The sequence below is a fragment of the Oncorhynchus mykiss genome, chromosome 23 (assembly GCF_057628025.1).
Source record: "Oncorhynchus mykiss isolate SJ-2025 chromosome 23, ASM5762802v1, whole genome shotgun sequence".
NCBI classification, from domain to species: domain Eukaryota; kingdom Metazoa; phylum Chordata; class Actinopteri; order Salmoniformes; family Salmonidae; genus Oncorhynchus; species Oncorhynchus mykiss.
In genome coordinates this window covers 42,704,347-42,730,672 of record NC_143044.1, presented here as the reverse complement: position 1 = coordinate 42,730,672, position 26,326 = coordinate 42,704,347, and the positions used below count along the sequence as shown (strand labels likewise).

At 42.6% G+C, this 26,326-nt stretch overlaps 1 protein-coding gene across 1 annotated transcript; it reads right to left on the bottom strand.

The window, feature by feature from the left end:
• Positions 1-4,104: 4,104 nt before the first annotated feature.
• Positions 4,105-25,345, bottom strand: LOC110503031 (sodium- and chloride-dependent GABA transporter 2-like). Its single transcript, XM_090217999.1, has 12 exons — positions 25,047-25,345; positions 20,570-20,704; positions 18,858-18,998; positions 10,661-10,751; positions 10,300-10,432; positions 8,521-8,655; positions 8,167-8,270; positions 5,812-6,127; positions 5,241-5,378; positions 4,985-5,087; positions 4,768-4,868; positions 4,105-4,601 (listed from the first exon to the last, which is right to left on the bottom strand). Exons 1-12 carry the CDS (start codon positions 25,231-25,233, stop codon positions 4,362-4,364), a joined length of 1,824 nt encoding a protein of 607 aa, XP_090074125.1. The 5' UTR covers positions 25,234-25,345; the 3' UTR covers positions 4,105-4,361.
• Positions 25,346-26,326: the final 981 nt, after the last annotated feature.

The window sequence follows — 26,326 nt, the reverse complement described above, 5'->3', positions numbered from 1 at the left end:
AGGGGGGGGAAGAGGTATTTATGACTGTCATAAACCTTCCCCCCAGGTCAATGTAATGACAGTGCAACATTAAACTATTTTGGTAAAGTTATTGCATTTATATGCACTTTGTTTATATACATTAAAAAAGTTGTACTTTAAATGCACATGTGTAATAGCATCCTTTTTTACATTTATTTCAATTTGTGGGATGCTGCAGTTTTGCAAATTTATTTATTTTTCTTGAATATGTTACAATATTCTATTATGCTGTTCAGATTGTATTCATTTTGAATGGTTAGATTTATATGCACTTTGTTTATATACATTAAAAGGTTTTACTTTAAATGCAAATGTTTAAATGCATTAATTATCATAACAAACCAATGCATTTTTAAATGCATTGTGGTTAAGGTAGAGTATGATTTCATTTAAGAATTTAATTAGAATTTTTAACACCATTCAAAGTCAAACTGTCGCAAACTGTTTGACTTGAAAAAATACATTCTTTTTTTATTTTTTATAAGCTGTTTGGGAGCCAAAAGAGCCGCCTCTTTTTGGTGAGCTGAGCCGAACGAGCCGGCTGACTGAAAGGAGCTTGTCAAGAGAGAGCTTGTCCCTCTTCATAGAGCTTGTCCCTCTTCATAGAGGAGTGCATAACATAACTTCCTGGGCTTTCCCAGACCCCGCCCCCTCGTCATTATGTTACGCACGCCTCTATGAAGAGGGAACGCAACACCCTGCTACAACTAAACTCTCCGTGAAGTGAAAAAGGTATGGACTGTAGGTGCGAGTAAGGATGACAGACAGAATGTGGTACCGTTTACAAGGACTTTATTCCTTTACACGGTAATATGGGGAAAAGGGGCTGGACGGAACCAAAGCAAAGAAAGTAAATCTCAAAGCCCCCCCCCCTCTCCTATATTACCTGCCTAACCACTTTTACCTAATTTAGCACCACCTGGTGCCCTAACCAAAATACAGGGGGTGGTCCGCCCAGGTCTAACCTAGTGTGCCTAGACAGTGAATATACTACGGGTATATGTGTGCCCGCGGGCCTCTTGCCTAAACACTCCCAAGGTGCCTTCCCCTTCCCCCCTGGGAACAAATGAAACAGAATATTAAACCATTTCACAAACAAACTAAGCAAACAAAGGACATCAACTAAGCTCTACCTGAGCAACAAACTCACAAAACATACCACTTCCCAGCAATGAACTCCCAGCAAATCAACCTCCAGCAAAAATCTCTCTAGCAAAAATCTCTAGCAAAAATCTCTCTAGCAAAATCTCTGCAATGACCTCCCTGCAATGACCTCCCAGCAATGACCTCCCAGCAAAATCTCTTCAATGACCTCCCAGCAATGACCTCCCAGCAATGACCTCCCAGCAATATCTCTGCAATGACCTCCCAGCAAATTTCTCTCTCTCCTGAACAGAACACTGGCTTTTATATAGCTTCAGAATGAATGTGTAACTGGAGACAGCTGTGTCTTGACAAGGGGGGGGGGGGAGCCATTTCCTGAAATAAACACATGCAAATACACAAACTACAACACATAAACTGGGGAACGTAACAGAGCTGGAATGGCCAACACGTATGGTGAGAAAAAGTTAGGACAATTCTCCGTGGCATATGGATGAATGGACAACGTCTCTGTCTGGTACCCAGCAAGAATTATTCAGTTGGTGGGCAGTTAGACATTTCTATAGACACAGTTGAGTAGCCTACAATGCTTACATGAAAATCTAAACTGGCACGCAGATCTTTTGTAAATTGTCACTCATATGAAAAGGGTTGCTGACCCCCTGGAATAGGCTATATAAAGCCTCCCAAGTGGAATGGAACATATGGTGTACTATGCAGCAGCATTGTCTCGTGCACTTCCCACCAAGATGGTTGCCCTGCATTCAGAGATGTTCCTTATAATGTGTGTGCCCGACTCATTCTTGTATATTGCCTGTCTGCATTGTTCTCCAGGGAAGCAAAACATCTGGGTGCTCATTATGTACAAAACAGGCCTACATCCACACTAGAGCTAAATAACTTAGCTATATTTAATGACGTTTTGCCAGCAGGATTGATTTGTTAGAACATCTCGTTTAATTCAGGAAGATGGAGAAGCAAGATAGAGTGAGAGGTAGAAATGCATCATACCAGAGGCAGTTAGGTTCAGGTAGGATTTAAGTATGTAGGCAGAGGATGATGATGAAGTAGGCCTACAGTAAGATTTTTTTTACATTTAACCCAACTAAATAATCATTAATGATTTACATGATCTCAATTACCATTCTGTCACTGGATAACAATCCACATTTGCTATGTAGCCTGTAATTGTTATTGTTTTTTAGGCCAAAATTGGTGAAATTCTCTAAATAGCCATTTTGATACCAATAGGCCTACATGGCGTTAGAAGAAATAAAAGTGCACACTACAGATGGCTATATCAGTCCACTAATACAGGACTGTTATAGGCCCAGTGTACTACTTTTGTCGATTTTTGAATAATATACAGTACCAGCTACTCATTACATTGTTTTCCTTTATTTGTACTATTATTCAACATTGTAAAATAATAGTGACGACATCAAAACTATGAAATAACACATATAGAATCAAGTAGTAACCAAAAAAGTATTAAACGAATCAAAATATATTTTCTTTTAGAGGTTCTTCAAAGCAGCCACCCTTTGCCTTAATGACAGCTTTGCACACTCTTGGCATTCTTTCAACAACCTTCATGACATAGTCACCTGGAATGCGTTTCAATTAACTGGTGTGCCTTGTTAAAGGTTAATTTGTGGGATTTCTTTCCTTCTTAATGCGTTTGAGCCAATCAGTTGTGCTGTGCCATAGTAAGGATGGTATACAGAAGATCACCCTATTTGGTAAAAGACCAAGTTCAAATTATGGCAAGAAAAGCTCAAATAAGCAAAGAAAATCATTACATTCCATTACTTTAAGACATGAAGGTCAGTCACATTTCAAGAAATATGAAGGTTTGTTCAAATCCAGACAATTGTTATCAATCACTATGATTTAACTGGCTCTCATGAGGACCACCACAGGAAAGAAAGACCCAGAGTTACCTCTGCTGCAGAGGATAATTTCATTAGAGTCACGAGCCTCAGAAATTGCAGCCCTTATAAATGCTTCACAGAGTTCAAGTAACAGACACATCTCAACATCCTCTGTTCAGAGGAGACTCATGAATCAGGCCTTCATGGTCGAATTGCTGCAAAGAAACCACTACTAAAGGACACCATTGAGAATAAGAGACTTGATTGTGCCAAGAAACACCAACAATGGAAATTAGACCGGTTGAAATCCGTCCTTTGGTCTGATGAGTCCAAATTTGATATATTTGGCTCCAACCGCTGTGTCTTTGTAAGAGTGGGTGAATGGACGATCTGAGCATGTGCGGTTCCCACCGTGAAGCATGGAGGAGGAGGTGTAATGGTGTGGGGTTGCTTTGCTGATGTCACGTTCAGTGATTTATTTAGAATTCAAGGCACCAGCATGCTACCACAGCATTCTGCAGCAATACACCATCCCACCTGGTTTACGCTTAGTGGGTCTATCATATGTTTTTCAACAGGACAATGACCCAACACACCTCCAGGCTGTGTAAGGGCTATTTTACCAAGGAGGGTGATGGCGTGCTGCATCAGATGACCTGGCCTCCACAATCACCCGAACTCGACCAAATTGAGATGGTTTGGGATGAGTCTGACCGCAGAATGAAGGAAAAGCAGCCAACAAGTGCTCAGGATATGTGGGAACTCCTTCAAGACAGCTGGAAAAGCATTCCTCATGAAGCTGGTTGAGAGAATGCCAAGAGTGTGCAAAGCTGAGAATCAAGGCAAAGGGTGGTTACTTTGAAGAATCCAAAATATGTTTTGATTTGTTTAACGCTTTTTGAGTTGCTACATGATTCCATATGTATTATATCATAGTTTTGATGTCTTCACTATAATTCTACAATTTAGAAAATAGTAAAAATCAGGAACAACCCTTGAATTAGTAGGTGTGTCCCCACTTTGACTGGTAATGTTTATTTTTTATTTGGGGGGGTTCTGCAGCACCCTCAGCACGGTTGTGCTGGTAACAGTAAATTATTACAGTTACAGGTTTTGTGTAATCCTTTACTTGTAACGGATTACATGTAACATCCCAACCCTGATTACATCCCAGCCCTGATCCTGGGAAGGTCATCTGCTGGCCGGCAGATTGCCTGGAGGCGCTGGGGAAGCAAAGAGATATCAATATACGTACAATCAATTAGCAGCAAAAGTATTCTTCAAAATCTATCTCAGAATAGCTCAGAAACACATAGACAAGCTTTATTGATCAGAATATCATAATTCATTTGATTCATGCATTTAATGCAACAATAAGTCGTTTTTCACACGAGTGCTAATATTCAAGAGAAAATCTGAAATGCCACTGACGTGCCAAAATGTCCCTTGTCCTCGGTACAGTTTGTAGACCATGGTGATGGGAATGAGAGAGAGGGAGGACATAGCCAGGAACCATCCCAGCCCGTAAGCCCACCACGGGTACACATAGGTGTTGTTGAACTTCAGAGGGCTGTACTTCAGCACCGAGAACACAAAGGTTCCCTGGAAGAGGAAAAAGATGCCCGAAATATGTTGTTTTGTCTTATCTTGTCTTTGTCTTGTCTTGTTTGATATTAACAGCACAAGGTTTTGAAAGCAACTGCATTATGAAATAATATCCATAAATGTAAGTAAAATAATGATGAAAATGCACTTGACTTAAACTCACTGTGCACATAGTAGGGGTGATGTATAGCCAACAGTACTTCACCAGAGAGGAGGGCCTGTAGCCAATCATATCCTCAATGTTGTCACAGAAACGTTCAGCACCTTGGACAGAGACATATAGGGGGTACTCATGAACAGTTCCCTTGTTGTTAAAAGGATAGTTGAAGGAACTATAAGTATGAACTACTATTTACTAAATGTAATTTCCCCATTCATACCATATATCCATCCAATACTGAAAGACTGGCATATGGAGAGGAGTAGCAGAGTGGCACCACTGCACACATAATGATCAAACAGCTGTATGATGTAGAGGCCACCCTGCAGAGAAATAGACATTCATTACAACTACTTTCAAACCTTACTTTATGTTATTGATATGTGTTCTTACAGTATATCAGAGACCCTTCTCTACCTGTTCACACAGCAGAAACTTTTTGAGAGCATGTGTGACCTGTGTCTGGGACCTCTCACCTCTGTGACCATGATGAGTCCGACCAGGCAGCAGCAACAGCAGATGAGCAGCAGCAGTAGCTCCCTCCGGTGGCCCTTTCTGAGGACGTTGGGGTAGACATCCGTTACCGAGGTCATAAGGCTCTCAAGGCCGACAAACTGGGGAACATGACAGAAGAGAGAGAGGGCAGTGTACATGAGAGGGTAAGGTGCATGGAAGAACACAGCAGGACACCGAGGTGGAGGGAGGGTAAGGTGCAGGGAAGAACACAGTAGGCCACCCAGGTGGAGGGAGGGTAAGGTACAGGGAAGAACACAGCAGGACACCAAGGTGGAGGGAGGGAAAGGTGCAGGGAAGAACACAGCAGGACACCCAGGTGGAGGGAGGGTAAGGTACAGGGAAGAACACAGCAGGACACCCAGGTGGAGGGAGGGTAAGGTACAGGGAAGAACACAGCAGGACACCCAGGTGGAGGGAGGGTAAGGTGCAGGAAAGAACACAGCAGGACACCAAGGTGGAGGGAGGGTAAGGTGCCGTGAAGAACCGAGCAGGATACACAGGGTTAGGGTGTGGTGGGTATTGAGCTCTAACCTGGCTGTCCAATCCTAACAGGATGATCATGGTGAAGAAACACACGGCCCAGAACTGAGGACAGGGGAGCAGGGACACTGCCTGTGGGTACACTATGAACACCAGGCCAGGACCTGCAGCAGAGCAGCAAGAAAACAAAACGTTACAGAATACTCTACGTGTACCTCTGTTACACTGCATTAGAGACTTACCTGACTCAGCTACCATAGAGATGTCCACACCCTGTTCTCCAGCCATATAACCCAGGATGGAAAAAATAGCAAAACCAGACAGGAAGCTGGTCCCACTGTTCAACAAGCACAGGTAGAAGGAGTCTCTGCAAGGCACAAAACAGTCTTCAACATACAGTGCATTTGGAAAGTATTCAGAGCCCTTTACTTTTTCCACATTTTGTTGTGTTACAGCCTTATTCTAAAATTGATTAAATAAAAAAATGTTCCTCATCAATCTACACACGATACCAAATAATGACAAGCGAAAAACATTTTTGCAAATGTATGAAAAAACAAACAGGAAATACCTTATTTACATAAGTAGTCAGAACCTTTGCTATGAGACTCGGAAAATGTAGCTATTTCTACAACTTAATTGGTGTCCACATGTGGTAAAATCAATTGTTTGAACATAATATGAAAGGCACACACCTGTCTATATAAGGTCCCAAAGCTGATAGTGCATGTCAAAGCAAAATCCAAGCCATGAGGCCGAAGGAATTGTCTGTAGAGCTCCGAGACACCATTGTGTCGAGACACAGATCTGAAGAAAGGTGTCAAACAATTTCTGCCACATGGAACGGCCCCAAGAACACAGTGGCCTATATCATTCTCAAACGGAAGAAGATGGGAACCTCTAACACTCTTTCTAGAGCTGGCCGCCCGGTCAAACTGAGCAATCGGGGGAGAATAGTCTTGGTCAGGGATGTGACCAAGAACCCGATGGTCACTCTGACAGAGCTCTAGAGTTCCTCTGTGGAGATGGGAGAACCTTCCAGAAGGCCAACCATCTCTGCAGAACTCCACCAATGTTCGAATGACCAGACGGAAGCCACTCCTCAGTAAAAGGCACACTGCAGCCCGCTTGGAGTTTGCCAAAATGAACCTGAAGGACAAGATTCTCTGGTTTGATGAAACCAAGTTTGAACTCTTTGGCCTGAATACCAAGCATCACGTCTAGAGGAAACCTGGCACCATCCCTACGATGAAGCATGGTAGTGCAGCATCATGTTGTGGGGATGTTTTTCAGCGGCAGGTCCTAGGAGACTAGTCAGGGAAAGATAGTTGAGGGAATGATGAACGGAGCAAAAAACAGAGAGATCCTTGATGAAAACCTGCTCCAGAGTGCTCAGGATCTCAGACTGGGGCGAAGGTTCACCTTTCAACAGGACAACAGCCCTAAGCACACAGCCAAGACACTGCAGAAGTGGCTTCGGGACAAAGCTTGGACTAGCCCAGCCAGAGCTTGGACTTTGACCCGATTGAACATCTCTGGGGAGACCTGAAAACAGCTGTGCAGCGAAACTCCCCATCCAACCTGACAGAGCTTGAGGATCTGCAGAGGAGAATGGGAGAAACTCCACAAATGCATGTGTCCCAAGCTGGTGGCGTCATATCCAAAAAGACTCAGGCCTAAATGACTGCCAAAGGTGCTTCAACAAGAGTAAAGTGTGCGAATACTTATGGAAATGTACAATTTCATTTTTTTATACATTTACAATAATGTCGAAAAAACAGTTTTTTCTTTGTCATTATGGGTTATTATGTGTAGATTGACGAGGGATTTTTTTATCAGCCATTTTATCAGCCTATAAGGTAACAAAGTGTGGAAAAAGTCAAGGGGTCTGAGTACTTTCCGAATGCACTGTATTAGTTCTCGATTCTCGTTCATATTTTGTTTGAATACTCTTTCATATTAGGTCTCAATCCTCTTTTACACACTATTGTAATTGGTGAAGGTCTAAAAATATTTAAATGTAGGGGATTAACATTTAGCCCCAGGTAATGCCTTGTCAGGAGGGCATGTTGTGCCATGACTCTTCTAGGCGTAGCTGAATGAGATAACTATGCATTTAAGGGATTGAATGTATCGCATCCGATCCAGCCGAGCCATCCAAGCCATCCGATCCATCCGAGCCATCCGAGCCATCCGAGCCTTCCGATCCATCCAAGCCATCCAAGCCAGTATAGATTTTCCTTTCTAAGTGTTCTATTCCTCCATGCTTAATTAACCAGGTGTGCATTTTTTACATCTTCAGACCAGTTAGCACCAGGGAATGAGCCAACTATGCAAGATCTTCACTGTGACAAATGAATACTGTGTATTCTAAATCAAACCCACACCCTAAAACTGAAGACTCACTTGTAACAGTTGTTGTTGTATTTGTTGTAGCTTCCGAGAGAAGTCAGGTATCCCAGGCATATGGCATAAGAAAAAAATACCTGGGTTCCTGCATCCATCCAAACCTTATTGAACACAAATAGGAGTTCAACTCTAGTCATAAACGGAACATTCAAGAATCAAAACAGAAAAGTATTCCGGTAAGATGTGATGAGATTGAAGAAGGACTTAGAGGGAAGGTTTCCTGGACACTGATTGAGCATACTCCTGAAGGATGTGCAATGGAAATGCTCAATTTAAAATGTTTTTTATTCCCGGCCGATGCTCTATCCGTGTCCAGGAAACTGGCTCATAAATTTACCATACACATAATACCTGTGGATCAGCAAGCCGTGTAGCATTGGGATACATGTAGTAGAATATGCCATCTATAGCTCCAGGTAGGGTCACTCCTCGGACGAATAGCACCAGTAGCATGACATAGGGGAACGTTGCCGTGAAGCACGCTGCCTAGGAATAAATAGACAGGTATGACACAGAACAACACAATATTGACATTACCGGTATTACCATAGCAACTAGCAGGTATTACCATAGCAACTAGCAGGTATTACCGTACCAACGAGCATGTATTACCGTACCAACTAGCATGTATTACCATAGGAACTAGCAGGTATTACTGTACCAACTAGCAGATAATACCGTACCAACTAACAGGTATTACCGTACCAACTAGCAGTTATTATTGTACCAAATAGCATGTATTACCATAGCAACTAGCATGTATTACTGTACCAACTAGCAGGTATTACTGTACCAACTAGCAGGTATTACCGTACCAACTAGCAGGTATTACCATACCAACTAGCAGTTATTATCGTAGCAACTAGCAGGTATACCAAATAGCATGAATTACCATAGCAACTAGCATGTATTACCATAGCAGGTATTACCGTACCAACTAGCAGTTATTATTGTACCAAATAGCATGAATTACCATAGCAAGTAGCATGTATTACCATAGCAACTAGCAGGTATTACTGTACCAACTAGCAGATATTAACGTACCAACTAGCAGTTATTATTGTACCAACTAGCAGGTATTACCGTACCAACTAGCAGCTATTACTGTACCAACTAGCAGGTATTACCGTACCAACTAGCAGTTATTATTGATCCAACTAGTAGGTATACCAAATAGCATGTATTATCATAGCAACTAGCATGTATTACCATACCAACTAGCAGGTATTACCGTACCAACTAGGAAGTTTTACCATACCAACTAGCATATTACCATACCAAGTAGTACTATTACGATACCAATGTTGTGGAAATGCTTACACAGGGACACTCAAAGTCAATCTTAAGTTAATCATTGTTTATTGTCAGCATGCTGGAGAGGTTCCAACAAACTTGATGCACCATAGTGAACATCAGCCAGGAGCTCTCACGGGGCAGTCCAGTTTAGTTCCCTTATATACTGGTTACAGACATGTTACATAGGCACAGTTCATAGGGTTGGTTCTGGCAAGTGTCTGGCACCGTCTCATATCTTAACTTAAAAGAACATCTTCTGGGCATTCTGACAAATAGTCTTAAGGAGGAGGTGTATTTACCGGGCACAGGCAGGAGCCAAGGACTGTTTACGACACCAAAGACAATATGCTCAAAGTAAAAATGTCCTTAACACCATCTAGCAGGTATTACCATACCAACTAGCAACTATTACCAACTATCAGGTTGATGTTTATTTTCGTGAGTCTAGTCCTGGAGGGAGAACTGAGTGATTTCCCCTTAGATTAGCCAGCTGCAAAGTCAAATATTTTCTATATTGAACAAGTTCATTAATTTAAGGTTAGGGTTAGCAGTGTGGTTAAGGTTAGGCTTAAGGTTGGGTTAGGTTTGGTTTAAAATTTGATGACTTGTGGCTGTGCTAGCTAGTGTCCACTCTGCAGAGCTGCGTCCAGGAAAAGATTCATGATGAATAACTCTGACCTGCTACCAACTATGGATCCATACATTTCACCAAGTAGGGTATAGCTACAGCAAATATTACACCTCTGTTTTTTGTTGTTGTTGATTTTCTTTTCTTTTTTAACCTTTGATTTAAAGATTGATTGAGATTGGAACGATGCATGTGTTCAGTCTCACCTTTCCTGTAGACCTCACTCCTTTCCAGATACAGAAGTAGCAGATGGCCCAGGACAGCAGAAGGCACAGGGCCAGCTCCCATCTAATGCCTCCAAGTGATTCTATTCCATCCGATATCCGCAGCACTCGCCGCCTGTGAGGAGAAAAGGTAGACACTGCAAAACATTTCGTCACCAAAATAAAATGTATCTGATATAAATATATTGTAGCCTATTGTAATTTATTGTATGCACTAATTATTTCAACATTGTTACAGTACCCTTTAAAAAAGAAAATAAGACTATCTGATTAATTTGAGGCAAGAATATAATCATGAAAGATGTCATGGTTAAAAACACAGCATTATTATAGAATTACTTACTGCCAAAACTCTACAACTGAAGATGACGTATTCAGGAGAGGAACAGTCCAATTGCTGGTTACATTATTGGTACCAAATGTGACACAAGCATCTGAAATACATCGAAGTCTATTTGTAGCAAGTTAAAAGTTGACAGTTTGGTACCAAATGTGAGGCAAGGATCTGAAATATATGGAAGTTGAGTTGAAGCAGGTAAAAAATACAAAAAAAGGGGGGTTCTACTAAGCTAACATATGGAATTGTTTTTAAGATGGTCATACCATGGATCATTTAGATATTTTATTTTAAACTGTATGACCCCTGTAGGTATGAAAAAATATATTTTAAAGTTATTTGATAAAATATTGATTTTGGCCTTGAATAACATATTCATAAATACACTGTATGTGTCATGGACTCCAGGCAATCACAGATTATAAAAGGAAAGCCAGCCAAGTTGTGTACACCGACATCTTACTCCCGGACAAGCTAAGCACCTTCTTCGCTCGCTTTGATGACGACATAGGTCACTCTAGAGGACTGTGAGCTCTCCTTCTCCGCGGCCGATGTGAATAAGACTTTTAAGCGTGTTAACCCTCCCAAGGCTGCCGGCCCAGACGGCATCCCTAGCCGTGTCCTCAGAGCATGCACAGACAAGCTGGCTGGAGTGTTTACGGACATATTTAATCTCGCCCTATCCCAGTCTGCTGTCTCCACTTGCTTCAAGATGTCCACCATTGTCCTTTGCCCAATAAAGTGAAGGTAACTGTTGGGACTGATTAAAAACAATGACGAGACAGCCTACAGGGAGGAGGTGAGGTCACTGGTGGAGTGGAGCCAGGAAAATAGCCTAACCCTCAACGCCAACAAAATGAAAAAGCTGATTGGGGACTTCAGGAGACAGCAGAGGGAGCACGCCCTCATCCACATCGATGGGGCCACAGTGGAGAAGGTGAAAACCTTCAAGTTCTTCGGCTAATACATCACAAACAATCTGAAAATGGTCCACCCACACAAACAATGTGGTGAAGAAAGTGCTAAAGAAATTCAGCTTGGCACCTAAGACCCTCACCATTGAGAGCATCCTGTCTGGCTGTTTCGCCACCTGGTACGGCAACTGCACTGTCCGCAACCGCAGGGCTCTCCAGAGGGTGGTGCGGTCAGCACAACGCATCAGTGGGATTACACTGACTGCCCTTCAAGACATCTTCAGCACCCGGTGTCACAGGAAGGCCAAAATCATCAAGGACTTTAGCCAGACGAGCCACGGTCTACTCACCCCGCTATTATCCTGATGGCAAGGTCAGCTCAGGTGCTTCAAAGCTGGGACCGAGACACTGAAAAACAGCTCCTATCTCAAGTTCATCAGACTTTTAAATAGCCATCACTAGCCGGCCTCCACCCAATACCCGGCCACGTGTCATGTAATAATCTTCCCAGCGTGAAATAGTTCCCAATAGTTGTGATTGTGACGTCATGTTGTAAAGATTTTCACAGCGTGAAACTGGTCCTAGTCAATAATTGCATGCATGTCTGTGTGGATGGCTGAGCTCCTGCAGATGTTTCTCTCACATCCCCTCGCCCTTGATTTAACTAATTATTTAACTAACTAACATACTGTATGCACTGTCAATCAAAAACGTAGCGGCCAAGTCTTTGCAATCATAAAAAATCTCTCCTCACATCAACCCTGAGCACTTTGACGCATGAGTCCGGGTGTTTATATGCTGACCTCACGCCTCAACAATCTTCTGATTGGACAGTGTCAAAACTTCTGACCACCATTGATTGGCAGATGTGTGAAGCAAATGCGCGTGCCCAAAGAAACGTTTTTAGAGGTCGAGGGAGGGTGTGAGAGAAACATCTGCACGAGCTCAGCCATCCACATGAAGAGACGAGCTCGGCCATCCACATAAAGAGACGAGCTCGGCCATCCACAAAAAGAGACGAGATCAGCAATCCACATAAAGAGACGAGATCAGCCATCCACAAAAAGAGACGAGCTCGGCCATCCACATGAAGAGACGAGCTCAGCCATCCACAAAAAGAGACGAGCTAGGCCATCCACATGAAGAGACGAGCTCAGCCATCCACAAAAAGAGACGAGCTCGGCCATCCACATGAAGAGACGAGCTCGGCCATCCACATGAAGAGACGAGCTCGGCCATCCACATGAAGAGACGAGCTCGGCCATCCACATGAAGAGACGAGCTCGGCCATCCACATAAAGAGATGAGCTCGGCCATCCACATAAAGAGACGAGCTCGGCCATCCACAAAAAGAGACGAGCTCGGCCATCCACAAAAAGAGACGAGCTCGGCCATCCACATGAAGAGACGAGCTCGGCCATCCACATAAAGAGGTGAGCTCAGCCATCCACAAAAAGAGACGAGCTCGGCCATCCACATAAAGAGATGAGCTCAGCCATCCACATAAAGAGACGAGCTCGGCCATCCACATAAAGAGACGAGCTTAGAGCTCAGCCATCCACATAAAGAGACAAGCTCGGCCATCCACATAAAGAGACGAGATCAGCCATCCACATAAGGAGACGAGCTTAGAGCTCAGCCATCCACATAAAGAGACGAGATTAGAGCTCAGCCATCCACATAAAGAGACGAGCTTAGAGCTCAGCCATCCACATAAAGAGACGAGCTTAGAGCTCAGCCATCCACATAAAGAGACGAGCTTAGAGCTCAGCCATCCACATAAAGAGACGAGCTTAGAGCTCAGCCATCCACATAAAGAGACGAGCTCGGCCATCCACATAAAGAGACGAGCTTAGAGCTCAGCCATCCACATAAAGAGACGAGCTCGGCCATCCACATAAAGAGACGAGCTCGGCCATCCACATAAAGAGACGAGATCAGCCATCCACATAAGGAGACGAGCTCAGCCATCCAAATAAATAAACAAGCAAACAAACAAACAAACTCGGCCATCCACATAAAGAGACGAGCTCAGCCATCCACATAAAGAGCACGGCCTTCCACATAAAGAGACTAGCTCAGCCATCCACATAAAGAGACGAGCTCAGCCATCCACATAAAGAGACGAGCTCAGCCATCCACATAAAGAGACGAGCTCAGCCATCCACATAAAGAGCTCGGCCATCCACATAAAGAGCTCAGCCATCCACATAAAGAGGCGAGATCAGCCATCCACATAAAGAGACGAGATCAGCCATCCACATAAAGAGGCGAGATCAGCCATCCACATAAAGAGATGAGCTCAGCCATCCACATAAAGAGGCGAGATCAGCCATCCACATAAAGAGACGAGCTCGGCCATCCACATAAAGAGACGAGCTTAGAGCTCAGCCATCCACATAAAGAGACAAGCTTGGCCATCCACATAAAGAGACGAGATCAGCCATCCACATAAGGAGACGAGCTTAGAGCTCAGCCATCCACATAAAGAGACGAGCTTAGAGCTCAGCCATCCACATAAAGAGACGAGCTTAGAGCTCAGCCATCCACATAAAGAGACGAGCTTAGAGCTCAGCCATCCACATAAAGAGACGAGCTTAGAGCTCAGCCATCCACATAAAGAGACGAGCTTAGAGCTCAGCCATCCACATAAAGAGACGAGCTCGGCCATCCACATAAAGAGACGAGCTTAGAGCTCAGCCATCCACATAAAGAGACGAGCTCGGCCATCCACATAAAGAGACGAGCTCGGCCATCCACATAAAGAGACGAGATCAGCCATCCACATAAGGAGACGAGCTCAGCCATCCAAATAAATAAACAAACAAACAAACAAACTCGGCCATCCACATAAAGAGACGAGCTCAGCCATCCACATAAAGAGCACGGCCTTCCACATAAAGAGACTAGCTCAGCCATCCACATAAAGAGACGAGCTCAGCCATCCACATAAAGAGACGAGCTCAGCCATCCACATAAAGAGACGAGCTCAGCCATCCACATAAAGAGCTCGGCCATCCACATAAAGAGCTCAGCCATCCACATAAAGAGGCGAGATCAGCCATCCACATAAAGAGACGAGATCAGCCTTCCACATGAAGAGGCGAGATCAGCCATCCACATAAAGAGATGAGCTCAGCCATCCACATAAAGAGGCGAGATCAGCCATCCACATAAAGAGACGAGATCAGCCATCCAAATAAATAAACAAAACAAACAAACTCGGCCATCCACATAAAGAGACGAGCTCAGCCATCCACATAAAGAGCTCGGCCATCCACATAAAGAGCTCCGCCATCCACATAAAGAGCTCAGCCATCCACATAAAGAGGCGAGATCAGCCATCCACATAAGGAGATGAGCTCAGCCATCCAAATAAATAAACAAACAAACTCGGCCATCCACATAAAGAGACGAGCTCAGCCATCCACATAAAGAGCTCGGCCATCCACATAAAGAGCTCCGCCATCCACATAAAGAGCTCCGCCATCCATATAAAGAGACGAGCTCAGCCATCCACATAAAGAGCTCGGCCATCCACATAAAGAGCTCGGCCATCCACATAAAGAGCTCCGCCATCCATATAAAGAGACGAGCTCAGCCATCCACATAAAGAGGCGAGATCAGCCATCTACATAAACAGACGAATTCGGCCATCCACATAAAGAGACAAGCTCGGCCATCCACATAAAGAGATGCACGTGAAATGATTGAACTGGGAACATTTTCATGTTTGGAAAAATGTTATATAATATAAAATCACATATAATTTGATTTTCTGGATTTTTGTTTTAGATTCCCTCTCTCACAGTTGAAGTGTACCTATGATACAAATGACAGACCTCTACATATCCAGGTGTTAGAATGGCCAAGTCAATGTCCAGACCTGAATCCAATCGAGAATCTGTGGAAAGAGCTGAAAACTGCTGTTCACAAATGCTCTCCATCCAACCTCACTGAGCTCGAGCTGTTTTGCAAGGAGGAATGGGAAAAAATGTCAGTCTCTCGATTTGCAAAACTGATAGAGACATACCCTAAGCGACTTACAGCTGTAATCGCAGCAAAAGGTGGCGCTACAAAGTATTAACTTAAGGGGGCTGAATAATTTTGCACGTCCAATTTTTCAGTTTTTGATTTGTTAAAAAATTTGAAATATCCAATAAATGTCGTTCCGCTTCATGATTGTGTCCCACTTGTTGTTGATTCTTCACAAAAAAATACAGTTTTATATCTTTATGTTTGAAGCCTGAAATGTGGCAAAAGGTCGCAAAGTTCAAGGGGGCCGAATACTTTCGCAAGGCGCTGTGTGTATATATATATATATATATATATATATATATATATATATATGTGTGTGTGTGTGTGTGTGTGTGTGTATATACACACACACACACACACACACACACACACACACACAACCAGTCAAAAGTTTTATAACACCTACTAATGCAAGGATGTTTCTTTATTTGTACTTTTCTCTAAATTGTAGAATAATAGTGTAGACATCAAAACTATGACATAACATATATGGAATCATGTAGTAACCAAAAAGTGTTAAACAAATAAAAATATATGAGGTTGGGTGATTGTGGAGGCCAGGCCATCTGATGCAGCACCCCATCACTCTCTTTCTTGGTCAAATAGCCCTTACACACCCTGGAGGTGTGTTGGGTCATTGTCCTGCTGAAAAAAAGATGATAGTCCCACTACGCGCAAACCAGATGGGATGGCGTATCGCTGCAGACTGCTGTGGTAGCCATGCTGGTTCAGTGTGCCTTGAATTCTAAATAAATCACTGCCAGTGTCACCAGAAAAGCACCCCAACACCATCACACCTCCTCCTCCATGCTTCATGGTGGGAACAACACATGCAGAGGTAATCTGTTCACCTACACTGCGTCTCACAAAGACATGGCGGTTTGAACCAAATATCTCACATTTTGACTCATAAGAGCAAAGGACAGATTTCGAACGGTCTAATGTCCGTAGTTCGTGTTTCTTGGCCCATGCAATTATCTTCTTCTCAATGGTGTCCTTTAGTGGTGGTTTCCTTGCATCACAAAAAAAAAAAAATAGACAAATGTGGAAGGCTGACAGCTGGATCTGGTGGATTGAGACGCAGCCAATGCAACAAACAAAAAACATATAACTAACTTAAACTGAATGATTTAAATGGGGATTGTTTAATTATAGTACTCAGATTGACAGCTTCAAGTGGATTTGCGACATACTATCTTAATCCTCGCAAAGTAATTGACTCAAAAGCAAAATGTACACGAGTTAAATGTACAACACTATGTTTAACGCTTGTCTACTTTTCAAAAAGAGAATACATTTGAATGTACTTAGTTTTATCTGAACTTATTTTCAAGGACTAGTATAAGATGTGGGTGTGTGTGAGACAAGGCTGTGACAGCCTGCAATGGCCAGCTCCGATACTATTCTCATGGTTCAGTCTTTTCCAGACCGTCAGAAGAGCCTTGCGCTAACACACTGACTGCTCATGATCTCCCCTCACGGAACGACCTGCAAACATTTAGACATTTCTGTCTTTGAATTGCAGTGGTGGATGTTATTTATTATCAGCACTGTGCTTTGTAACATAAAGTTGTAGTCGGAAGTTTACATACACTTAGGTTGGAGTCAAAAAACTTGATTTTCAACCACTCAAATTTCTTGTTAACTAACTATAGTTTTGTCAAGTCGGTTAGGACATCTACTTTGTGCATGACAAGCATTTTTTCCAACAAGGCAGATTATTTCATTTAAAATTCACTATATCACAATTCCAGTGGGTCAGAAATTTGACTGTGACTGTGCCTTTAAACAGCTTGGAAAATTCCAGGAAATGACGTCATGACTTTAGAAGCATCTGAGTAGCTAATTGGCATAATTTGAGTCAATTGGAGGTGTACCTGTGGATGTATTTCAAGGTCTAACATCAAACCCAGTGCCTCTTTGCTTGACATCATGGGACAATCAAAAGAAATCAGCCAATACCTCAAAAAAAAGTAGACATCCACAAGTCTGGTTCATCCTTGGGAGCAATTTCCAAATGCCTGAAGGTACCACGTTCATCTGTACAAACAATAGAACGCAAGCATAAACATCGTGGGACCACGCAGCCATCAAAAGGCTCACAGCCGTCAAACCGCTTATGTCTCTTAGAGAAGAACGGACTTTGGTGCGAAAAGTGCAAATCAATCCCAGAACAACAGCAAAGGACCTTGTGAAGATGCTGGAGGAAACAGGTACAAAAGTACCTATATCCACAGTAAAACGAGTCCTATATCGACGTAACCTGAAAGGCCGCTCAGCAAGGAAGAAGACACTGCTACAAACCCTCCATAAAAAAGCCAGACTACGGTTTGCAACTGCACATGGGGACAAAGATTGTACTTTTTGGAGAAATGTCTTCTGGTCTGATGAAACAAAAATAGAATGGTTTGACCAGATTGACCATCGTTATGTTTGGAGGAAAACGGGGGAGGCTTGCAAGCCGAAGAACACCATCCCAACCGGGAAGCACGGTGGTGGCAGCATCATGTTGTGTTTTTTTTTTGCTGCTCGAGGGACTGGTACACTTCACAAAATAAATGGCTTCATGAGGAAGAAAATTATGTGGATATATTAAAGCAACATCACAAGACGTCAGTCAGGAAGTTAAAGCTTGTTCGCAAATCGGTCTTCCAAATAGACAATGTCCCCAAGCATACTTCCAATGTGGCAAAATGGCTTAAGGACAACAAAATCAAGGTATTGGAGTGGCCATCACAAAGCCCTGACCTCAATACAATAGAAAATGTGTGGGCACAACTGAAAAAGCGTGTGCTTTTGTCAGGAGGACTGTGCCCAAATTCACCCAATTTATTGTGGGAAGCTTGTGGAGGGCTACCCAAAATGTTTGACCCAAGTTTAAAAGCTTGTGTCAAACAAATGCTAACTGAGTGTATGAAAACTTCTCACCCACTGGGAATGTGATGAAAGAAATAAAAGTTGAAATAAATAATTCTCTCTGCTATTACTCTGACATTTTACATTCTTAAAATAAAGTGCTAATCCCAACAGACCTAAAACAGGGATTTTTTTACTAGGATTAAATGTCAGGAATTGTGAAAAACGCAGTTTAAATGTATTTGGCTAAGGTGTATATAAACCTCCCACTTCAACTGTAACTAAGCTACAGAGGTAGTAGCTCCTGAAGGGAATATTGTAACCCATTAGCCTCCAATGTACTAACTGATGAAATTGCCACAAAGTTTCAGTTCAGCCACCAATTTTGTAAATACCTGTGTTCCAGTCATTATTACAGTTGGCCCATGGCAGGTCAACAGTGAAGGATGAAAACAGGTAGTGGAAAGCCCAGGCCAGGATCACAATGTAGGTCATACATCCATATATAGTGATCACCTGGGCGGCGTAGCCCAATCCTGATGAAGACAAGAACAGAAGCATAGCAGCATGCTCATAAAACCTAACAGGATATATTTTGGAAAATTAATGGAGCCCTATGTTACTGCATATTCATTAAGGTCACTCAGCACTTGTTTGTTTTGCAGAACTCATATAGAAAGGAATAAATGTGTCTCAGCACGGTTAAGGAACACCCTTCCTTGAGGCTTATAAAGTGAAGTGCTGCCTTTAGAGTAGAACTGAAAGTTTTCATTGCAGTGTGATTTATTTTACTTCACCAATGTTACAACTTTACAATCTGATGTAGTTAGCATAATGTTTAGACCAGGCTAGACAACATCTGCATTAAGACATCTGATAGATAAGATATGTGTGAAGCAATGATAAAAGCTCTCTCCGCGAGAGAGTTTGTCACAATAACAATGTACCCTTGTGCACAGAACTGTACAGCAGTGGAGGCTCCTTAGAGGAGGAAGGGGAGGACCATCCTCCTCAGTGAATTCACATTTTTTTTTGCTAAAATCATACATCTAAATGTATTAAAATGTCACCAAATAACTGATTGACACAATGTTTTGTAATGAACGTGTACAGTAGACTCAACAGCACTCAGTAGGGTAGCATCATGGTGAAGCTGGAGGACAGCTAGTTTCCATCTTCCTCTTGTTACATTTACTTCAATATGAAACCTAAGAGGCTTATGGTTCTCAACCCCTTCCATAGATTTACACAGTAATTATGACAACTTCTAGAGGATGTCCTCCAAACTGTCAGCATGAACTGACATGTTGATCCATCCAAAGGATCAGAGAACAAATCTAGTAATGAAAACATAAGCTACAGCCAGCTAGCACTGCAGTGCATAACATGTGGTAAGTAGTTGACTTACAGAAAGAGAAAGACAATAGTTGAACAGTTTTAAACAAATTCATTCATTCAAAAATGAAAGAAAAGCAAGATAGAAAGATACAGAGAGAGATAGATATTTCATTGTATTGTTTTCACTTTCACTTAGCTAGCGAATGAAGCTAGCTAGTTTAGCATACTCAAACAGAGAAGGATGCTATGTTCCCTAGCTGGCCATGGCTTTCCAACATTGGAACTCTTCCAAGTCAAGGTAAGCTTTTGGTTGTATTAATTTATTGGACAGGGGCCCGCCAGTGTAACTGCTAAACTGCTTTCTGACTGTAGACTGTACTTCATGATTGTAGCGGGTTTACTAATGCATCAGTTCTAGTAGTTCTAGTTGACTATGACGTGACAAAGATGTAGGCTGTGTGTAGCGGTTAGCATCATGATGAGAAGGTTTTGCTAGTCACAGACAGCTGATGTGTGGTGCACTTAAGTCCACAAGCAACCTCATGCTGGCTATAGTTAAAATTTGACTATCATGTAGTAGGCTAAACCTATCGATATTACATGGAACTGGGTGAATGGAATATGAATGACAGTCATCCAATATGCTGTAATAGAAATAAGAACATGCTCATAAAAAATATTGTCCTCCCTCATCTTAAACGGCACCGAACATCCCTGCTGTACATCTATACTCAACACAGAGATCACTATGTAATTCAATTATCCTCACCTTCAAACAGCGGGCAGATCTTCCTCCAGCAGGTGATGCCCCCCTGGCTGGTGTACTGTCCAAGAGCCGTCTCCAGGATGAACAGAGGGATGCCACAGGTCACCAGGTACAGGATATACGGGATGAAGAAGGCACCTGCAGAACAGGCAGGATTCACAAAAAGTAGGCCTCTGTTCACTTTAACCATATGTTGACTTTTGGGGGCCAGTGTGACAGGTTAGGTTTATTGGAAATAATTGACCTACAATAGAGGCAGGTAGGAAACAGGAGACAAAAGGGCTGTGAGACAGAGGTTTAATCCTAGACACATGAAAAGTGGGATGTACACGGAGTGTGCGGGGCAACAGAAAATGAACAGCAGAGGGGCTAAGGATTTTAGAGATGGGTAAAGGACAGATGAAATGTGGGGAAAGTTTACTGGACTCCACCCGGATGGGCGATTACTTATTCTAGGAAGGAGATAGTGGAGCGATGGAATTCACATTTCTTCACTTTAATGTAAAGCTGGTTCTCCAGGAGACGCTGAAGGACCTGTCAGACATGCTCTTGAGCTGAATGGGAAAAGACAAGGATGTCGTCGAGGTAGATAAACACGAACATGTTAAGCATGTCCCAGAGCACATTGTTGACCAGGGCCCGGAACACAGCATTGGTCCGAATGGCATAACCAAGTACACATAGCTTTTAACACGTTTAGCGGGTACTGTCTTTCACTCGTCTCCTTCCCGTATCCGAACCAGATGGTAAGCATTTCGGATGGTCCAACTAAGTGAAGATGGTTGCTCCCTGAAGAGGTTTGAAATTCCAGGAGATGAGTGGTAGAGGGTAACGTTTTTTAACCGTGATGTCATTAAGGCTCCAGTAGTTGATACACAGGCACATGGTTTTGTCCTTCTCCACAAAAAATAACCATGCGCTGGTTGGAGAGGCAGATGGACAAACACTCCCTGCAGCGAGAGAGGCCTCAATGTACTCCTCCATAGACTTGGTCTCCGGACCCGACAGGGAGTAAAACCGCCCCCGAGGTGATGTAGTGCCCGGAAGAAGGTCAATGGTGCAGTTGGATGGTCGATACAAAAGGAGGGACATAGTGTGGGCGTTGTTGAAGACCTCCCAGAGGTCCAGGTACTTCACGGGAATGGCGGATAGATCCAAAGCTTCTCCCAAGTCTGCAGGAAGATGTCCCGGGAAGGCAGTGTGTAAGGTCCGTAAGGTTGGCACAATCCCAAAATGTTTTGCATGTCAGCATTCAAGTTTTCAAGATATGTAACTTTCAAAAAACATCAATCATCCACATACAGTACCAGGCAAATGTTTGGACACACCTACTCGTTCCAGGGATTTTCTTTATTTTTACTATTTTCTACATTGTAGAATAAAAGTGAAGACATCAAAACTATGAAATGACACATATGGAATCGTGTAGTAACTAAAAAAGTGTTAAACAAATGAAATTATATATTTGGAGATTCTTAAAAGTAGCCACCCTTTGCCTTGATTACAGCTTTGATCACTCTTGGCATTCTCTCAACCATCTTCATGAGGTAGTCACCTGGAATGCTTTTCAATTAACAGGTGCCTTGTTAAAAGTTAATGTGTGGAACTTCTGTCCTTCTTAATGCGTTTGAGCCAATCAGTTGTGTTGTGAAAAGGTAGGAGTAGTTCACAGAACATAGCCATATTTACTTTCCTCATCCAAACGCTCCTTTCTGTCCGACGTAGAATTCAATGCAATTCAATGTCAGGTTTCCAGGCAAATGTCGATACTGATAGGATCGAAAAAAAGGGAGCGCTGCTCTTGGGTCAGCTTTCTCCATTTTAAAACTTTCCTTAACATTATAAATTATTTCACAATTCTGAAGAGGGATCAGCTTCTAGTGATTTTTGACCACCTAAGGCTGCAAATATTAAGGAGGCTTATTCATCATTGCGCACAATGGGCTTCACGTCATGGAAGCCTACGTGAAGCAAATACAACTCAATTGATTGAACATGAAATGTATGTCAATATGATTGAAATGGGCCTGTAGCCTACTGTTTATATTTGAATGTAGGCATCTCGGTCTTCATTTGCAGCATCTTTTTATACGTCACTTGTTTGTAATCAAAGACATTTGCAATGTTGTATTTGTAGTCAACTTTGTTCTGAAGTCATTGCCGGTCAAATAGAGAATGATACACAATGTTTAGCGGAGATCTTCTGTGTATACCTGAGCCCTAGGACCATGCCCCAGGACTACCTGACATGATGACTCCTTGCTGTCCCCAGTCCACCTGGCTGTGCTGCTGCTCCAGTTTCAACTGTTCTGCCTTATTATTATTCGACCATGCTGATCATTTATGAACATTTGAACATCTTGGCCATGTTCTGTTATAATCTCCACCCGGCACAGCCAGAAGAGGACTGGCCATCCCACATATGCTCTCTCTAATTCTCTCTTTCTTTCTCTCTCTCGGAGGACCTGAGCCCTAGGACCATGCCCCAGGAATACCTGACATGATGACTCCTTGCTGTCCCCAGTCCACCTGACTGTGCTGCTGCTCCAGTTTCAACTATTCTGCCTTATTATTATTCGACCATGCTGGTCATTTATGAACATTTGAACATCTTGACCATGTTTTGTTATAATCTCCACCCGGCACAGCCAGAAGAGGACTGGCCACCCCACATAGCCTGGTTCCTCTCTAGGTTTCTTCCTAGGTTTTGGCCTTTCTAGGGAGTTTTTCCTAGCCACCGTGCTTCTTCACCTGCATTGCTTGCTGTTTGGGGTTTTAGGCTGGGTTTCTGTACAGCACTTTGAGATATCAGCTGATGTACGAAGGGCTATATAAAATAAATTTGATTGATTGATTGATACATTTACCTAATGACGTACTTAGCTGTTCTCAGTGGTGGAAAAAAGTACCTAATTGTCATATTTGAGTAAATGTAAATATACTTTAATAGAAAATGACTAAAGTAAAAGTGACAGTCTCCCAGTAAAATACCAGTCACGTGTGCCCCCTCTCTGGCCTCTAGGTCACCAGGTTGCTCGTTCATGGTGTACACCGGTCACCAGCGTTACAGCATTTGCACCTAATGACACTCACCTGGACACCATCACCTCCTTGATTACCTGCCCTTTATGTCACTCCCTTTGGTTTCTTCCCCAGTCGTCATTGTCTCTGTATCTGTGTCTGCGCTTCTTGTTTTGTTCATTCATTTATTAAATGTATTCAACTCCCTGAATTTGCTTCCCGACTCTGTGTATATCGTTACAATCGCTTGAGTAAAAGTCTAAAAGTTTTTGATTTTTTAAATATACATAAGTATCAAAAGTAAATGCAATTGCTAAAATATACTTAAGTATTCAAATTCTTTATTTTGAGCAATCCAGACGGCACCCTTTTCTTGTATTTAAAATGTATGGAGAGCCAGGGTCACACTCCAACACTCAGACATAATTTACAAACAAAACGTGTGTTTAGTGAGCCTGCCAGATCATAAGTGATAGGGATGACCAATGATGTTATCTTGATTGCTTGAATGGACCATGTTCCTGTCCTGTCCAAAATATAACCAGTATTTTTGGGTGTCAGGGAATTCATGTAATGAAAAGTATATTATTTTCTTTAGGAGTGTAGTAAAGTAAAAGTTTTTTTACTTCAAAACTTTACAACAATGGCTGTTCTACAAGTGGTCTGAGGCAGGCATTTAGATTTTGAGTGTTTTTAAGTGCAACGTTAGATGCTTCTACGAAGGTTCTAACGATGAACTTAGCCTTATTAAGATGCTTTTGGGAAACCTTTCTGACTGAATTGAAACATCTCAATTTCAGTTGAGATTAGTTTGATTGATCCTGTGCAGTTGTAAATCAAGCAAATTCAACTTATTTGAGAAACTGTGAATCGTGCAAGGGTTCCAGTATTAAACTGACCCATAAATATATTTTGGAAGTCCTAAAGAAGATTTAGGATGTTCTAAATAACTTTAAAAGGGACCGAACTGAAAAGAGTTCAAACTCCTCCATCATAAACAGAACACGCTTCTATGGCTTCGTCTACACAGGCACAATTCAGATTTTTCCCCCCCCACTAATTGGTATTTTGTCCAATCACACAAGATCTTTTCACATCAGATCTTTTTAAGAGCTGATCTGATTGGTCAAAAGACCAATTAGTGAAAATAATGCTGAGAATTGGGATGCCTGTGTAAACGCAGCCTCAGAGGTACAGGGTAGCCTAGTGGTTAGAGAGTTGGACTAGGAACTAGGAACCGGAAGGTTGCAAGTCCAAACCCCTGAGCTGACAAGGTACTAATCTGTCGTTCTGCCCCTGAACAGGCAGTTAACCCACTGTTCCTAGGCCGTCATTGAAAATAAGAATTTGTTCTTAACTGACTTGCCTGGTTAAATAAAGGTAAAATTAAAAAAAAAAAAAAAAAAACATGTATGCACATATTTCACCAACAAGCAAAAAGGAGACTTTGTTGACTCACCCCCACCATTCTTGTAACAAAGATACGGAAACCTCCATATATTTCCAAGTCCAATAATAGCACCAGCCACAGTTAGAATGAACTCCATTTTACTATCCCACTGGCCACGCTCCTTGACCCTCTGTTGGGTGTAATGCACGGATCCTGGGAGAAGCTCGTGTCTGCCTACGGAGAGAGGAGCTGCCATCCTGCCAGTAAGAGAGGGTCCGGAGCCAAGAGCTGCGTGTGGAGTCTGTTGAGTTCCTGCCTGGAGATCAGTTGTTGGTGCAATGGACTGCTCCTGTTGGAGCTTTTATGGATATCAGCACTGTCAAGATGGGGTGGTGGTAGCCTCAAGGTCAGAGAGGCGGAACGTTTCCAACCTCTGAGCTGCCTGCTCTAAAATCTGTCAGCCAGAGGGTTACCGGCTTCAGCATCCAATATAATTCATACTGCCGTTGTGCCCTTGAGAAAGGCACATTATATCTAAATGGTGTTAACACCCGTGTGGGCTCTTGAACTCTCTCTTCAAAGTTCTTTTCAACTTTCCCTTACGGTACTTGTCGACTATCGGTCTCATGACGGTATTTAGTCTGAGATAGAGTTTACAATCCGCTTTGGGCTGCATTTCCAAACAACCCGACTCCTCTGAGAAGACCGGACCCCGGCGCAACCGGACCGCAGTTAGCCTCATATTGAGAAGAGGGTGCTTACATTATATCTTAGCCTTGGGCAGCCACACTAGCAGAACAGAACATTGGGCGCATCCTACTATTGTACAACAAGTCCTTCCATATAGAGATGAGGTTCAGGAGCTCTTGGATGACAAAGGAAATAAGTATATTTATTGTTACAGTAAAAAACGGAAAGCGGGAGTGGTGGCAGTGCTACCTTTCCCCAGACATCACAACGTCCCATGTACTGACGTCGTTAGTTCTCTGTGTATCATCATACTGTACATGGAGCCCACAGGACCACTTATATGGATATTTCACCTAAATTACGGGTGAACAAAACCAAAGCATGGACTGCTTACAGGGTAAAGCAACATTTTATAAAAGGTTAAAAGGCTAGATTGGCAGTGATGATAATCAACTTTTGGTATAGTCACCCCACAATATTTACAAAAATGGAAATAATTGATTCATTGGCTGGTGATATAAAACAATTTTAACAGCATTACAAAAGAGTATTACAAAAGACCTTGTTCAGATCAGATGAGTTTGAAGACAACTGTAATGACAGCTCAACAACATAATTTCACACCCTTCCACTTACATCATATACAGTTTAAGTCAGAC

Coding starts and splice junctions, on each gene's coding strand:
- LOC110503031 (XM_090217999.1), bottom strand. CDS start 25,233: ATGGCAGCTCCTCTCTCCGTAGGCAGACACGAGCTTCTCCCAGGATCC. Junction 18,999..20,569: donor GATCTGCCCGCTGTTTGAAG/GTGAGGATAATT, acceptor TGTCTTCATCAG/GATTGGGCTACGCCGCCCAG. Junction 6,128..8,166: donor TACAACAACAACTGTTACAA/GTGAGTCTTCAG, acceptor TGTGCCTTGCAG/AGACTCCTTCTACCTGTGCT.